Source organism: Rhinatrema bivittatum, chromosome 7 (assembly GCF_901001135.1).
Source record: "Rhinatrema bivittatum chromosome 7, aRhiBiv1.1, whole genome shotgun sequence".
Lineage (NCBI taxonomy): Eukaryota > Metazoa > Chordata > Amphibia > Gymnophiona > Rhinatrematidae > Rhinatrema > Rhinatrema bivittatum.
Window position 1 is genome coordinate 209,352,559 of NC_042621.1, and position 18,417 is coordinate 209,370,975.

The following is an 18,417-nucleotide window of genomic DNA, read 5'->3' on the forward strand; positions in this document are numbered from 1 at the left end:
TTATTTTAAAAGGCAGCTATTCTTGCAGACCAAAAATTCATTGCATATCTACTACTGCATTGTCACTTAAATTATGTCTACATATAAATTAGAAACATCCCAAATCCCCTGACCAAAACTCAGATACAAAAAACACTTATCTTCAGGATTATCAGCAAGTCTACATATGCATCATTTAATTTCAATATCAGTGTCCTTAAAAGTTTATGAGATACTTGGTATTCCATATAGCCAAGAAAGGAAAAGTCCATAGACCATTACTAACCCTGTGGACTTGGGAAAGCCAATGCTTATCCCTGGTTCTGAGCAAGAAGGACTGGATCTGTTCTTTGGGATCCTGTCTGGTACTAGAGTCCTTGATTGGCTACTGTCAGTGACAGAGTGCTGGCCTTATTGAACTTTTGATCTGACCCAGTAAAGCATTTCTTATGTTCTTTGACGGTATGAATAAATATGTGGCTAAAAGTGACCTGGTTGATATTCAGAAAGCTGGAAAGCAGGTTAGTTATCTGGGCAAAGTTATGTGTTTACCATTATCCAGATATTCACTAAGACTTACCCAGTCTCTCGCTGAATATACCCAAATGAAATCATGTGCATAATTTTACATGGATAATTTTATGAGATTTATTTTTCTCACCATCCTCTGATATTTAACTTTAGCTGAACAGAGCCCAATATCTGTACCCACTGGTAAAATTTGGCTCACACCCCCAGAGTACCTCTGACATCACCTCTTTTAATCTGGATAAATGTTGGGTGCACAAAATGTATCCACTCAGTGGGAGTAATATTCAGATCTTTGCTTTTGTCTTTCTAACTCCAACGGTTTGCTAGACAAAACCTCTGAATATCAATCATATATTTACAATTTTTATTTTCAGAAGAAGTCTGGCCCTCATGAGAAACTTTTCAGAAAATTACAAAGCCATAGGTAGAAGGCAATGTACACTGTTTAAAAGATAGAAAGCAATGAGTATTTGTTTCATTTATAGATTTGATCATCTGCTTTTCTTTAGAGATCACAAAACACAATACAATATGTCAACCTATAAGCGATACGATAAATTGCAATACCCCTTATAGAATATTATTCCTACTATTCCTTTTCCATGCACAATATAACATTAAAAATATAACTCTGAATATATAATCACCCAACCCCACCCCACCCCTAAAACCAGCAATACATAAAACCACAAACTACCTTCTCAGATAGATCTTTACCATAATATCTAGGAATGTATATTTGTTTGAAACAAAATGAGATATTTTAATGGACGTTCTCATTTTTGGTTTAATTCATTTGTATAACTAAATGAAAGGAAAATGAGAAACATTTTGGGCCTCATTTTCTAAAGTATTGCAGGCCTGCGATACTTTAGGTAATGAGGGGCGGGGGGCCGAAATGGGGGCAGTCCTGTGCTAGCCGGCAGCGATCGCACCGCCGCGGTGCGATCGCTGCCAGTTTCGCACCCAATGGCGCCATCAAAGAAGGTGTAGCTATTGGGCGCGAAATAGGACGCGAAAAGGCCCTTACCTTTTTGTTGTCCGTGGCGTCTTCGTGGAGTCGGCCCCGGTGACACCCCAAATCCTCCTCTTCCGGGGCCGACTCCTCCCCCATCTTGGTATCGCACGCAATAAGGGACTTTTCGCGTGCGATCCGTCTGGTAAATGACCCCCTTTGTTTGTTTTCATTTGTTTCATTTAAAAGTTTTGTTAATGCTGTAAAAAATAAACTCTCCCAGGCCTCAAATTCCCTGAAACATCTTACCATATTTTGCTTTTTCTTCATTTGGCAAGAGTTATTCCTGGTTGCTCCAGCCCTCCATATGTATGCTTAGAAATTGTGCCGGCAGACCATGGCTGTTTCCATTGTTAATTTCTTCCTGAATCTGGACCTGGCTATTGCCATTTAGCCAGGCTCAGACCCAGGACCAGACCCAGGCTGGTGCCATTTTGTATGGAAGAAATTAGCAATAGTGCCAAGCAGGCTCTGCCAGTGATATTTCTAAGCATATATCCTGTCTCATGAAGAAGAATTAAAATATGAAAAGAGAGTTTGAGCAGTGGGAGAACCTGGGGTTTTTTTTTCCTTTGATGGAGCCTAACATTTTTATTCCTTCATTTTTTCAATTTTGTTTGTTTCATTTTGCAAATTTTAAATAAAGGAAAAGTAATAAAACAAAACACAAATGAAATAATAAAACAAAATGAAACAAAAAGAAGTCTGTGCACTTGTCACCACTAACAATAACTCCTCCCTCAACTAAAGCTGGAATCATATCATTAGGTGCTTGTCTTCAGTCCTATGCCTTTACACAAGGACTGGCCAGGTCCTTGTAAAAGACTGCCTTTACAAAGGACCTGGATATTTGGACCTGTCCAAATAGCCAGGTCCTTTTTTTTAATGACAAGTAGTTGAGTGCAAGGTGAGCTTCGAAAGGAATCATATTCCATAAACTTTTGATTAAAATGTGCGGGCATTCTGTTTGGTAACAGACTCAATACAGGATATGTTAGCCCTGTCAGTTTGCTGGATGAGAAGTTTGCAAGGCCTTCTGAGGAACATACACTATTCTAGAAATCTAGTCAAAACATGTGAGATTACATAAAGAAGGCATTTAAAAACTAAATAGATTGTTTTATATTGAACACTCTGCATAATAGTAGGGGCGTGGAAGCCAAAAATGTCAGTTTGTGTTGTTTTAAGGTTGATTTTCATTGTTAATGTTTTTCTATTATTTTGGGCACACTATTTCTGAAGAGAGTACACAATTCAGAAACAGTGCACACTCAAAATAATAGAATCAAAAACACAAATTTTTGAGTTTTTTCTATCATTTCATTTTGAAAATACCATAGATAATATTGTTGACATTGTCTGTCGATTCAAATGACTGCACATCCCTACATAAAGGGAGCTAGTACTACCTGCAAATAATTTGGTGTTACATTCTCTGACATTCCTTTCTTTTGAATCAAATGGGTGACTGTATTCTAAAGTAACATTAATCTCCTTAATCTAACTCCCAGTGGTCCTTGATAAAAACTCATTACAATAGTTGATATTGGGCAAAATAGTCAATTTTGCCCAATATCAGTGCATGCACTGTTGTTAGCAAACCCTTCCTTTAAAAAAATGCACTCACTTGAATAGGACTAAATGGTCATTTTTTTGAATAAAAAGAGATAAATATTGGAATGCCTCAGGGACCTATACTGGGAACAGTGTTTAACTTATCCATTAATGACCTGGAAAAGGGAGCAATGAGTGAAATGATCAAATTTGCAGATTATACTAATATTCAAAGCAGTTCAATCAGAAGCAGAATGTGAAGACATGCTGAAAGATTTCTCCAGGCTGGGGAATGAGTGTGTAAATGTCAGATGGAATTTAATGTGGACAAGTGCAAAGTGATGCACATAAGGAAAAATAATCTAACTACACAATTGGGTTTCATATTAAGAGTCATGACCCAGAAGGAGGATTTTGGAGTCCTTATAGAAAATATGTTGAAATCCTCAGTTCAGTGCACAGTGGTGATCAAGAAAGATATATAAACTGTTAGGAATCATTTAAAAAGGAATGGAAAATAAAACTGAGACTATCATAAAGCTTCGTATAGATCCAAAATGTGACTACACCTTGAGTATTGTGAGCAGTTCTAGTTGCATCTTTCAAAAATGACATAGTGGAACTAGAAAAAGTACATACAAGGGCACAGAAATGATAAGCTGGAAAGAAATGATCCGTTATTATGAAAGGTTAAACAGGTTCAGGCTCTTCAGTTTGGAAGAGATGACTGAGAAGGGAAATAATAGAGGTGTATAAAAACATGAATAGTGTGGGACAGGTAAATATGTAACAGTTATTTACCCTTTCAAATAATTCTAGGACTAGGGGACACTCCATGAAATTAACTGGTACCAGATTTTTTTTTCCATAAAAATTCTTTATTGAAAAAATGTAGCAGAGATAATAACACAGTCATAATACACTGCAAGACATAGCCCAAGAAATAAAGTCAGATAATGTTTTTTTATGAGAGGAGAGAGAGAGAGAGAGAGAGAGAGAGAGAGAGACTGTATAGTATTAATGTGATATGCTATATTTATATACCACTGTAAGAGGGGGACACTTTCAACTTGGGGGGGGGGGGGTGCCTTTACATAAACAGTGAGAGGAATTAACTGCAAATTAGATATTTAGATATGACTGATTAATTTCTATCATTTGAATCAATGAAAGGTATCAACAAGAGGAGTTGATTTGTACAGACGAGTAGAGCCTGCTTTGTCCTGCTGGCTGCCAGAAGTGGGTACCTCTTCCTCTTCCAGAGAGCTGTTCTCCTCCTTTACCTCATGCTTACTCCCTCTCCAGTCTCCTCTCCCTTTAGACATTTACTCTAATCCTGCTCCTTCCTTACCAACCCCTTCCCCTCTGCCTTTTCTCTCTATCCTTAGCCTATAGTCCTCCTCCCTCCATCCTCACCTGGCCATCCTCTTCCCCCTCCCACCTCCTCCTATCCTCTCCCTTCTGCCTATCTCTACTTCTGTCCCTGCCCCTACTTCTCCTCCTCCTCTTCCTTCCAGCACTCCTGCCCTCATCCTTCACATCCTCTCCTCCTCTCTTCAGTCCTCTCCTCTCTCCTTTCACGTCTCACGCTCCATCCTCTCCAACCCTCCTCATCACAACCACCACTCCTCACTCCTCCTCATCACCATCTTTCCTCCACACTCCTCCACATCACTACTACCACTCCTTCTCATGCCTACTCACTCCTCTATTCCTCCTCAAAAAAAGACACACAGATAGATTGGACAAACTACAAAAATCTTTCACACACACTAAATGAAAAAAGAGACCAAGGAAAAGAAAACAGAAAACAAGACAACTCACTCAATAATAACTAGAAAGAACCTCTGATTGTCTACCAATAACACTTACTGCCTCTCTCCAAACTCCCGACACACCCTCAGAGGCAACTGCAAGAAGCCAGCATATATGAACAAACAAAGGTGATTCACCACCTCCTACTTCGGTCACTCTTTATGGTTACCTGATTACAATACCCCATGTTTTCCAATTTCTTACCAGATGCTATCCTCTTCAAATGTTATACTATTATTATTACATTTAAGCAACCTAATTGTCAACTAGTTTTGTTCACCAATTTTCTCCTCCCCTCCTTACTCTCCAATTGTATGTTATCGAAATGTTACTTCAATTATGCCTTTTCCACCTAGTTATCACTTAGCTTTATTTAGCGGACACTTTGTACCTTCCTCGCTATAACTCCCTAATCTCAGTTCCCTGTATTTATACAATTTTCTATCACCTCTGTTATTTTCCAAATTGTTATACAAGTGTTATATTTAACAACCTAGTTTTCTTCTAGCTGTGTTTATCAATCTCTTTGTTCTTTAATTTTTGACAATTGTAAAGCTCTATTGCTAAGTTATGTTAAATGGAAACTGATGTGATGTTTTTCTAAATGAATATCAGTATACAAAGCTACATAAATAAATAAGTAAGTAAATAAATAAATAGCATAAAATAACAGGCGACGAGGCTGTTGACACACGACATGGCTAATGACTTGGAACTTGTTCACATATCACTTCCGCAGTATGGTATCTCACTTTGTGGTACAGTATTGCGATTTACGGAAAGTACCTACACAATGCAGAGGGAATGCCCTTCCCATAACCATGCCTATTTTTTATCGCAGGTGCTATTTCTGCTATATTTATAGCAAAATGATAACTCTAGGCCTTAGGATCCTAACTTAGGGCATGATTCATCAAGGCATTTTCCCATAGACACAGAATGGGAGAAATGCCTTAGCGAATCAAGCCATAGTTAGATGCTTAAATTTAGAATCTCAGCTTCTTAAAAATATAATGAACTCTTACTTATTTAATTCTTGTTATCAGTTAATCAAATACATGGAATCTTACATAGTTTTAGTTCTTACAATCATATTTATTTATTTATTTATTTATTTAACAACTTTTTAATATACCGACGTTCGTATGGCACATCACGCCGGTTTACAAGTAACTCAAAAGGAGGAAATTACAATGAACAGGGGAAGGGGGGTGGGAGCAGGCGAGAAAGAGGAGAGGGGTGAGGGAGACAGGAGAGGAGGGAAAAGATAGGTAGCATGGAATGGAGAATAAAAGAACAACTGTTAAAATAGCAGGAACTTATTTACAGAAGGATCTATTTACAGTGGTTGCAACTAACATATGATTTTTGTTTTTTTTAAAGGTTGATGATTTCAAAAATCATAATGTAATTGATTTGGACTAATTTGCATTATTTTTATTTCAGGCACATGTCAACCCCATTAATGTCACTCCTCCAATACAAGCCATTGATCAGGACCGAAATATCCAACCACCTTCTGATCGACCTGGTATCCTTTACTTCATCCTTGTTGGTTGGTATCTGCTAAATTTGCTATCTTTTACCATATTTAGCTTATCAAAATAAGGATAAATATGAAAGAGTCAACTTAGCAACTGATTTTTTTTTTAAGTTTAGACTACAAGAATGTTTATCCTTTATGGGGTAGTTTTGTAACTACCGGCATTGATTCAATATCAATATCGGACTTTACTGATGTTTTTAAAGGGAAAGTACACATATAATTTCCCTTTGTAAATTATCTCAAAAAACTACTTCATACATATACATCTGATAATTTGTGTGGGTAGTTTTCAGAGAAAAAAATATGTAAATATGTTTGAAAATTAAAAAGCGCTCATGTATTGTAAATGCAATCTTTCCCCAATCTAGCCCCTGGAAATGCCTGTTCACATTACAGGTTAAAGTGCATATAGGCTCTATACAAATACTTTTATGGAAATCCTGGGTGGGGAGTTTTATTTAAAAATTCCATTTTTTCAGGTAAAGCACTGTTCTTCCCTCACAATGCCTTTTAAATTCACCCTCCAAGTGGAAAGAAAATATTTTACATAGACAAAGTATTATTTCATATTGATACTTGAGCTCGGTAATAGGTTTATGTCTGCTGTTTGGGATGTTTATATCATGAACCAGTCTTTTTTAACTTTATACTAATTCAATTTTACTATTACAAAGAATAAACTTTGCACAGAAAAAAAAAATCATCATTTCAGAAAAAAAGAATAAGAATAATATCAAATATGTCATACACAAATAAAGAGGGAGAAGACAGTTTAGAAGAAATAAGAGAAACTCAACTTACTGTAATAAGACAAACTGAAATAAACATGAAAAACTGCAGCTCTGATAAATGTATATGTCCCTTTTGATTAAACAGATACTATCTGATAGCTAGAGGATATAGTAATTTTCTTGGAATTAACAAAACTCTGTAATTGAAAAAGTCTGGAAAAATAATATTTTTAAACCCATAAACTCCTAGATTCATCAAATTGCTATGTGTCTTTGCAGAAGGCATTCCACAATTGGGAGGGGGTGTCGCCATGATAATGGGCCCCCACCACCCAAAAACACATTGCGGATCCATGGCGCATTCTTTTGTGTCATGGCCAAACACTATGACACAACGGAAAGCATTGAGCGGCCCTTTATGCGATGATTGCACCAATCTCTTGGACTACCATCATCTTACAGGGCCTCTGGCTGCCCAAAAATTACCTGTGGCCAAGCAGGGAGGTTGAGCGGGAGTCATTACTGACTCCCATTTTAACCTGGGGCTGCCAGTTGAGGTGGCCCTGACTCCCCAAACATACGAATAAAGGTAAAATTATGCAAACAGAGGCAGTCCTCCCCCGCACCCAATTCACAATCCCCCCTCCCCCGGCCCCCTGATTCACAATAACCAATTCTCCACCAATATCCCCCTCCCTGACCCCACTGAGATCCTTACCAACATAGGAGAGAGTATCTGGGTGGGGACATGTGCAATATCCCAGATATCACATGATATAACATGCATTAGACCCTTTCATCATGCGTTGAGGCCCTAACACATTTTGATAACTGTTCCTGAAGTAACCCTTTATTACCAAATTTAAATCATATTCAGAAAAATAAATAACCATCAAAGTGGCTCTTTCTGTAATTTCATATTTAGAAGATTCCAGGAAAGTGGTCAGATATAACAATTCCATTGAGCCTATCCAATTCCCAGTATGCATGAAGTAACCTTTGCTCAGAGAAGGAACAGCAACTAGTAAAAAAGATAAAATTTCAAGAAAAAATCTCTTTAAGGTAATACAAGGTGACTCGTCAACAACCCTAGGAAAATTCAAGAAACATAAATTTAAATAATGCAGTCTGTTTTCAATTAAATTTCACTCTCCTATTAAAAACCTGCATTCTTTAATAAAGGAAGGTTAAACAGTTTTTAAGGCAGAGATATCCTCTTCTACTCTAGAAAATTTTTCCAAAGCTTTTTCCTGACAAGTTTCACAATCCAGAACATAAGAATTTAATCTGGTGTATACAGCAAGCACCTTCTTTGAAACAGATGCATTGGCAAGCCCAATACTAACCACTAAGCCCCAAAGAGTGTCTAAGGTGACCATGCCTGGTTTATGGGGGATCAAATTTGTTGCTAGATGAGAGACAGGCAGTTGGATCTCATCACCGGAGACCTCCGATGGCTCAGGCACCATCCCTAATATACTAGCAGCAGGATCCAATACCACTGAAATAGCCGTGTCTTCATTTCCCCATCTGGAGGCTCCCCTCAACACCACAGTCTCAATGATATCATCAGTCCAAGGCAGAACTGTCACACTCAGGTTAGAAGCGCCTTGAGCCAACAGGAAAAGGCCATCAAGGGGTCTAAGGGATACCTCCTCTCCAGCCAAAGGTGACTCTCTTCTGTCAACTCCGGCATTGAGGCTACAGTCCCTTTCCAATGCTGCAGAGACTGCAAACTCAAAGATCAACCACTGTCCAGGGATTGATGAGGACTCTGAGGGGTAAGTCTTGATTTTTCCCTTCTTTTTAGGAGACATTTGGTTATAAACCCCAAACAACAGGAAGAAACAGGAAGGACAGTTGAACCACTGTCACTTCATGAACCATTCTTTTTAAAATAATTTTGAAGGGTTATCATTTTTGCAGTTATCAATCTGCAGACAACAATTTAATTAAACTTGTTTACTTAGTTTGTTCAATGTAAAAACTTCATTTTTTTTTTAATTCTGTTCTATGTAAACCGCTAAATGTAGCGATAGTTACTGTTCCTTGTGAACCGGGGTGATATGTATATTATACAGGAACCTCCGGTATATAAATTATTTTAAATAAATAAATAAATAAATAAATAAATGTTACTACTATTATTGCTACTGCTACTACTGAAACTGATACTACTACTCATCACTTCTATTCAACACATGCATTGGTGTACAAAAACATATAAGAGATAGTCTTTCTCAGTAGAGCTTACAATCTAATCAAGACAAACAGGCAGGGCAAAAGTGGCTTTGGGAATTTCATTTATTAAGAAAATTGTTAAAATCAATGAAGCTGTAAATGGGTCAGGGGCTATGATTTAAATGCAGCCTCAAAAAGTTGGGTTTATAGACTAGATTTGAATAAGGCAAGAGAGGGAGCTTGATGCACCAATTCAGGAATTCTATTCCAAGCACACATTGCAGTCAGTCAGGATTTGGTGGTACGGGAGAAGGGCCTAGATAGGATTGACTTGTTTAAGATGCATATGGAGAGACAAAAGTGGAGAGTTAGTAAAGATCTGCAGATTGAAGGCTCTTGTAGGTGAGTACAAGAAACTTGAACTGTATGCAGAAACAGATAGAAAGCCAATGTAATGACTTGAGAAATAGAGTTATATTGGTATAGTAATTTTGTCAAAAGATAAGTCACACAGATGAATTTCGGCTAGATTGTAGTGGAGTGTTGGTTCACTGGGAGACCTGTAAGGAGTGGTTTACTGTAGTCTAAGTGGGAGGTGATGAGAGAGTAGATAAGAGTTCTGGCAGCCTCTTCAGAAAGGAAAGGATGGAGTTTGGTGATGTTATAGAGAAATACTGTTTTAGCAGTATTTTGGATATGTGTAGAGGAGAGAGAGAAGTTAATGATGACCCTGAGGTTACAGGCTGAGGGGACTGAGAGAAAGACAGTGTTATCCACAGAAACAGAGAAAGAGGAAGAGGATAAGTGGGTTGGGTAAAGAAGATAAGGAGTTCTGTCTTGGCCATGTTGAGCTTAAGTTGGCAGTGGTGTCAAGGTGGATAATATGTTGAAATCTTCTGCTCAGTGTGCAGCAGCAGCCAAGAAAGCAAATGGAATGCTAGGAATTATTAGGTAAGGAATAGAGAATAAAAAGAGGGTGTCATAATGACTCTGAATTTATCCATGGTGAGGCTTCACCTTGAGTATTGTATGTAATTCTGGACACATCATCTCATAAAAGATATAGCAGAAAAAGAAATGTTACAGAGAAAGGCAACCAAAATGAAAAAGGGGATGAAAATTCCCCTATGAGGAAAAGTAAAGAGTTTAGGACTCTTCAGCTTAGAGAAAGGATACCTGAGGAGAGAGGTTTATAAAATAATGAGTGGAGTGGAATGAGTAAACACAAATCAGTTATTTACTCTTTCAAAATGTACAAAGACTAGGTGACACACAATGAAGTTACTAAATATTATATTTAAGACTAATAGGAGAAAATATGTTTTTTACTCAATGCATAATTAAAATCTGGAATTCCTTGCCAGAGAATGTGGTAAAAGCTGGGTTTAAAAAGGTTTGAAAAAGTTCCTGAAAGAAAAGTCCATAAACCATTTTTAAGGTGGACTTGTAGAAATCCACTGCTTATCCCTGGAATAAGCAGCATGGAATCTATTGACCTTTTGGGATCCTGCCCAGTAACCGTGACCTGGATTGGCCACTGTTAGAAACAGGATACTAGACTTTGATTGAATTTTGGTCTGTCCCAATATGGCAAATCTTATGTTCCTATATTCTTTTGATACTGCATATCACATGCATTTGCACACCACTGACTGTGTGACACATACTGTTTTATCTATTCACAGACACCAGCAGCTCAGAGGAGGAAGATGAAGAAGAGTTCCTGGCATCTTCTGCAACAGCAGTGGCTGTGCCTGCTGCAAGAGACCAGCAGGCACCACCACTACCAGAGCTTGCAGTGGCAAAGTGGCCACTCATTCCCCAACTTGAGTCCCTCAAGCCTCTGCCTACATGAGCACCACTTCTTCTCCTCTTCCCCCGGTAGGGCCTTCTCTCCATTTTGCCCTGGACGCAAGTCCTCAGGCTGCCCACTATTGCTGGCAAGGTAGGTGAGTAGCTCACTTGGCAGCTTCCTTTGGATTCAGAGATGTACTCCATGGCTGCAGAAGTGGGTTCTGTGGCTAAATCATGAGCTCCTAGCTGAGAGGCCAATTCTCTAGCAGCTATCGGTGAAGCAATTCTGAGGAAGAGTGGAAGATATCCATTGATTGTAATATGACTTTGGGAGGCTGGTGAAGGTAGTGGAATACCATGTCGTGGCTCAAAAGGGCTTCAAGTTTGCTCTTGAACTGGTGAGTATAAGGTGACTATCACAGCCTTCATCCCCTGGCAGGTTCTTGTCTCCAAAAGCTCCTGGGCTCTTTTCATTTATGTAAAATTTTCATCCCTAGCTTTTCCTACTTCTTCCCCCTTTTTTACATACATTTTAAATAGTTTCAAAGTTTTACTCATTTTTTATAAAAATTAAATGTAAATTTATATTTTGTGTCTTTTTCTTTTTTTTAAATTCTTTATTTATAGCTTTTCTAATATAAAAAAATTATTTAACAATAAAAAACATGTATACTCCACATGAGAAACAAATATACAAAGAAAGTAAAAAGTAAGAAATACAATTTTCATGGGTTATACCAAATCTTAATACAACTATGCCAAAGGGAACAGTCAATTAGAGGAGTATTAAGGAATTTTAAAGGAAAAAGCATTTATCCTGATAACAGAGCTGTTCTATTTTAAACCAATTTGGGTCCCTATGGTTCAACACGAGTAGAATAGGAATCTAGATAAGTTCTCAGCTGTTCTGGAGTAAAGAATATGTAAGAATCATTATCTTTCTTTATAATGCACTTACATGGATATCTCAATAGGAATGAAGCTCCCAAAGATATTGCTTCCTGTCTCATATTCAAAAACCTTTTTCGTCTCTCCTGAGTAACTTTTGAAATATCAGGGAACATACGAACCATACTACCATGAAATAGGGAATTTAAATGTTGAAAATAACAAGACATTAATTTACTAATGTCTTGTTCTGATATGAGCGATACCAGCAAAGTGGAACAACCTATTATCTCTATAGCTGAAGATTCCAGAAATGTAGTTAGGTTCTGAAGATCAAGTGGAGGAACTCCAATATCATTTAAACAATTTTGAGCATTATTAACAGGCAAAAAATAGACCTTATTAATCAAAGGAAACTGTGTTTCAGGCAACAGAAGTACCTCTGTGAGATACCTCTTAAATGTAACTATTGGCAGTTCTCCCATTACACATGGAAAATTTATCAACCTTAAGTTCAGATGACAATTCCAATTTTCTAACATCTCTAGGCGCCAAGATAGAGCTGCTCTATCTTTGATCATTGCCACATTAAAGTTCTTAATTTGTAGAATTTTGGATTCAGCTTTGGCAACAGATGTCTGAACAAGTGAGAAAGAGTTCTCTTGAGCTTGAATTTTATATTTCAATGAAGAAGTAAGTAAATCCATCTTACTGTTACATTCTTTCACTGTTACAGAAAGCCCAGCAATTAACTCCCACAGGGACTCCAAAGTTAAGATTGTGGGTCTTTCCAGGACCTCAGGTCTCTCACCCGATTTGAGAGGCTGATTTTGTAGGACGCTGGAACCACTGAACCACTGGGATATGTAGTATCCTCCCTTGCTGATTCGCCTCTGCTTCCTGGCTGTGCCATCCCCAGTGACGACTCCTCCTGCAGTCCCATGCCATTGACCTCATCACTCAGTGACTCCTGCAGGGTGTCTGGGAGAGGCGTTCCTCTGGCTGCCGGCAGTCATATGTCGGGGGGCTGAGGGAAACCTCCACCCCAGGCGAAGTTGCCTCTCCTCTGGGCACATTTGCAGCGGGGAACACCTCCCTGAGATTTACAGCTCCCTGAGTCAGGAAGGTGGTGATCAGAGCCTGCTCAGTAAGTTGCGTAGGGATTGAGGGAAAAACCCTCACTTTCCCTTTACATTTTGGTGGCATTAGGAAGCTCAAAACAGCTTGCTAAGTAGAGGAAAGAGTGGCTCTGTTCTGTGGCTCACTCAGGACCCCAACTTGCCCCCCTAAGGTTCTTTATTATTAGTGGGTTGTGTGTCTTTTTCTTATGCATGCTAAGGACCATGTCCTCCCAGAATGGTGAATAAAATGGAGAATGTCATAATGCCTCTATATCGCTTCATGGTGAGACCATACCTTGAGTACTGTGTTCAGTTCGGGTCACAGCATCTCAAAAATGATAGAGTTGCACTGGAGAAGGTACAGAGAAAAATGACCAAAATGATAAAGGGGATAGAATGGCTCCCTCATGAGAAAAGGATAAAGAGGCTGTTCAATTTAGAGGAAAGACAGAGCTGATAGGGGTTATAATAGAGGTCTATAAAATTACGAGAGGACTAGAATGGGTAAATGCGAATTGGTTGTTTACTGTTTCAGATGATACCAGGAATACATAAATAGCACATTTAAAACAAATTGTAGAAAATTATTTTTCATTTAATGCTCTAGAATTCATTGCCAGAGAATGTGGTTAAGGCAGTTAGTGTAGCTGGGTTTAAAATAGGTGTGGACAAGTTCCTGGAGGCGAAGTCCATAAACTGCTATTAAGTTGACTAAGGGAATAGCCACTGCTTTTTACTAGCATTAGTAGAGTGGAATCTAATTAATCTTTGGGTACTTTCCAGGTACTTGTATCCTGGATTGGCCACTGTTGGAAACATGATTCTGGGCTTGATTGACACTCGGTCTGACCCAGTATGGCAGCTTCATATGTTCTTATGTTCACAACCATCTGTAAAGAGAGGTATTTCCTGAGTTTAATACTGATTCTACCCCCTTTCACCCTCATCACATGATCCTCATTCCAGAGCCTCTTTTTCATTGAAATTAGCCCACTTCCTGTGCATTGATATCTTGGAGGTATTTAAATCTCTCTATCGTAGTTCCCCTATCCTGCTTTTTCTCTTTGGTATACATTTAGATATTTAAATCCATTCCCATATGCTTTAGAATGAAGAACATAGGCCATTTTAAGTAGTCATTCATATGCCAATCTTTTAACTGAGAACGTACTACAGTAGTATTCATCATTCTACTGTGGCAAATAATGAGATCATGCTTGGCATCCTGAATAGAGATGTGAGAAGTTATTTAATAAAAAGTTTAATACACAATTCAATGAACCTTTAAACATTTTTGAAGCATTCTTGAATCAGTTTAACAAATCTCATATAAAGAAAAGCAGCTTTGTCTCATTTCCCTTCTACCCCACCATAACACATCTCATTAGGGATGTGAATCATTTTTGAACGATTAAAATTATCGTCAGATAATTTTAAAATCATCCTAAATCATTAGAGTGCACGATACAATAAAAATGCCCCTGATTTATCGTCATAAATCATCCTAAATCGTTAAATAATTATTTGGGGGAGGGCGGGAAAACCGGGACACCAAAACAACCCCTAAACCCACCCCGACCCTTTAAAACCAATTCCTCCCGTTAGCGCACACTAATCCAAAAATGAATTTTCGTGGAAAAATGTGAAAATCCTGATCATTTTTGGGCCCCCGAAACATGCCGAATTGGACAATTTTGTTGAAATTTTCCAATTCAGAAAAAACGAATGCATATCTCTATTGTCAGGGCGGCCAATACTTCTTTCCTCCTTCTTCTCAATGCTGTTAATTTTGACGAAAATCCCTCCCTCAGTCAGATTCTTCTTTCCTGCCTTTCTCCCTCTCCACTATCAGTAGGAAAAAAATAGTACCCTGGATGCTCACCTAACTCTTTATAACTGGGCTGCTTATAAAAGGAAACTGGCTAGGAATGTCATCAGTGTCCAGTACAGAATATACTTTTATACTGTCCTCACAAAAGCCAATATTTTATTTCTGTATTAGTGGCTAGACCACAGGATAGAGGTGGAGCCTGATTTTGGTGCCAGGCAAAATGGTAGAAAGAATTCTTAAAAACAAAATTACTGACCAAATAGTTAGACATGGTAAAAGTGGAAAAAGTCAACATACTATTAGGAAAGGGAAGTCTTACTTTATCAATGTTGTAAGAAAACATGATGGATAAAGGTGGGCCAATTTATATAATTAGGGACCTTCCTTTTTCAGTTTATATTTTATTTTTCCCAGGAATTTATCAGTGTTTATTAAAATGTACAAATGCTGGAGAAAGATAGGTGGAAAAAATCATTTGTCCACTGATTTCTTCCATTTTGGCTCTGGATACATTCCTGGGCAAAATAAAATATTTACTGAAAAGGAAGGTTTCTTTATACATTGTATTTGGATTTTAGAAGGCGTTTGACAAAGTCCTTCATGAGAGTTTCTTTAGGAAATTAGAAATTCATGGGATAGGAGGCAGTGTTACATTGTGGTTTGGTAACTAGTTAAAAGCAAGAAACAGAGAGTTGGCTAATATGGTCAGCTTTCCAAATGCAGAAAGGTCAATAGTGCTGTCCCCTAGGGATTGGTACTGGCAGTGGTTCTGTTTAACATATTAATGATCTGGAAAAGGGAGAAAAGAGTGAGGTGATCAAATTTGCAGACTACACAAACTATTTAAAGTTGTAAAAACTTAAAACAGCAACAGACTGTGAGGAACCGCAGAAGTACCTTGTGATACAAGTGTCTGGGCATCTAAATTGTAGATAAATGGCAGATAGATTGTGGACTATGCAAAGTGATCTACATAGGGAAAAATAATCCCATTTATAGGAACATAATTCTGGGTTCCATATTAGAAATCATCATTCTGGGGAAAAGACCTCAGAATCCATATGGACAATACTTTGAAATCCTCAGCTCACTGTGCAGAGGCAGTCAAAAAAGCAAATAGAATGTTAGAAAAGGTTCAAAATAGAATGAAAAATAAAACATAGGGATGGTAACTTTAATCTGGGCGTATGTATATGGGCACCTGCACGGCCAGATATGCTGACATTTTATATCATGAGCACAAGTACGCATGCATGCTATAAAATAGGCAGTGTGCGTGTCTGTGTGCTCCTAATTTTAAGAGTGTATGCGCACAGCTGGGAAATGTCTTTGTGACACAAAAATGAGGGAATTTTATAATAGGTGCACTATCCAGTCCATGACTAGTTTCACCAGTTCATCCACCAGTTTGCCTAGTCTATAGCTAGGTCTTCAAGACCCATCTGGTTCTTTAGCCTGCACTCCCAGTTAACTCAGACCCCTCAAGCACTTCATAGATGTCTGGAAATAGTTTTATTCAGAATTACATCTCATCCATAGCAGAAGTAATTTTTAGTCCTGGGGGAATTCTGCACTACTGCAGAGTGCAGAATTTGCACAGAATTCCCCCTCCCCATGCAGAATTACCAAATTCTGCACAGAAAATGGCAGAAGAGACCCCGGCATGCTGGGAACGGAGCAGGTGCCATTCGTGGCAAAGATGAAGGCCCAGCACACCATTTACAGTAAAGTTGAAGACCCTGGCATGTCGTGAATGGAGCATGTGCCGTTCATGGCAAAGATGAAGACGCCCATGTGCCATGGGATGTGCTCTGCTCATGGTCTAGATGAAGGCCCCAGTGAGGGTGAATGTGTGTAGAGAGGGGAAGGGGAGGTAGGAGAAGGAGTGTGAGAGAGGGGAGAGAGAAGGGGAGGGGGAAATGGAGGGCTTGAGAGAGAGAGAGAGAGCAGGGGGTGAAAGAGAGAGCTGGGGGTGAGAGTGAGAGAACAGAGGAGTGAGCAAGAGGGTGTGAAAGAGAGAAAGTGAGGTGAAAGAGCAGGGAGTTGTAAGAGAGACCAGGGAGGGTAAGCAGGGGTGTGTGAGAGAGAGTAGAGGGTGTAAGAGAGAGTGTGTGTGTGTGTGTGTGTGTGTGTGTGTGGAGGGGGGTGCTTGAGTGTGGGTGCCAGAGAGAGGGAGCCTACATGAGAAGATTGTGAAGGAGTATGTATGTGTGTGAGAGATTGGAAGCTGGTGTGTATGAAAAAGGGATTGTGTGTATGTGAGGTGCTAGCCTGTGTGAAAGGATTGTGTATGAGTGAGAGAGAGAGAGCCTGTGTGAAGGGGTTTGTGAGACAGAGGCATAGGTAGCCTGTGAGAGGCTATATGCGTGAGAGAGAAAGGGAGCTTGTGTGGGTCTATATGCAAGAGAAAGGGAACCTATATGAGGGGATATACTTCACGCATATCCAGCATAGCTCTCTGCTTCAACGGCAAGGGAGAAAGACTGATACTTCACTTGTTACAGCAGTTACTACCCCAAACCAGGGGGAGGAGGAATAGCCTAGTGATTAGAGCAGTGGGCTACAAACCAGGAGTCCAGCGTTTGAGTCCCGCTGTTGCTCCTTGTGACCTTGGGCAAGTCACTTTACCCTCCATTGCCTCAGGTACAAAACTTAGATTGTAAGCCCTCTGGGGATAGGGAAATAACTACAGTACCTGAATGTAAATGTAATATCTCAGATTGAATGTCGTTATATAAAAAAATAATACATAAATAAAAATCCTGATACTTCACTTTCAATGCATATCCAGCATAGCTCTCTGCTTCAATGGCAGGGGGAATGAAGAAAAGTGGATCTATATACAGACAACAACCAACGGGGACTGAGTTGCATGGTCTGGATGGGCATGGGTGTAGCTTGCTTGTTGTGGCAGTTACTATCCCTAACTAATTAAGCTAGATATTTCACTTAGATGCAGTTCCAACACTGTTCTCTACATTAATGGCAAGGATGGAAGGGAAATAGAACCAAAAGGTTACTAAAGGCCAAAAGTAACAGATAAGAATGAGGAAAAAAAAAAAGAGTGTGAAAGCTTGCTGGGTAGATTGGCTGGGCAGTTTGGTCTTCTTCTGCCATCATTTCTATGTTCCTATACATGTGTGTGCAAGAGGGTGTGTGTATGTGCACTAGAAAGAGAGAGCATGTGTATGAGAGAGGGACAGAGGGAGCCTGTGTGAGGGGCAGTACTGAGAATGGGGTCAAACTCTGGGAGTGATGATAGAGTGGATGGTGTTGAGCCTAGAAGTGGAAGGGAGAGATACTGGCAGGTGGAGGAGTTGGGGCCTCATGGGCAAAGTGGCCAGGGGAATAGGGAGAAGGAGTGGAAGGGACACTCTTACAGTGGATTTTTAGGGAAATTCTGCTCAAAATGTTTAAACTTCTGTATTACT

At 39.1% G+C, this 18,417-nt stretch overlaps 1 protein-coding gene across 1 annotated transcript in view; it reads left to right on the forward strand.

Annotated features, from left to right (window-relative positions):
* Positions 1-18,417, forward strand: part of PCDH15 (protocadherin related 15) — a 2,056,285-nt gene that overhangs the window by 833,597 nt on the left and 1,204,271 nt on the right. Inside the window, exon 10 of the mRNA XM_029609778.1 lies at positions 6,341-6,449. Within this exon, the coding sequence (XP_029465638.1) occupies positions 6,341-6,449 (109 nt within the window). The remainder of the gene's footprint in view (positions 1-6,340; positions 6,450-18,417) is intronic.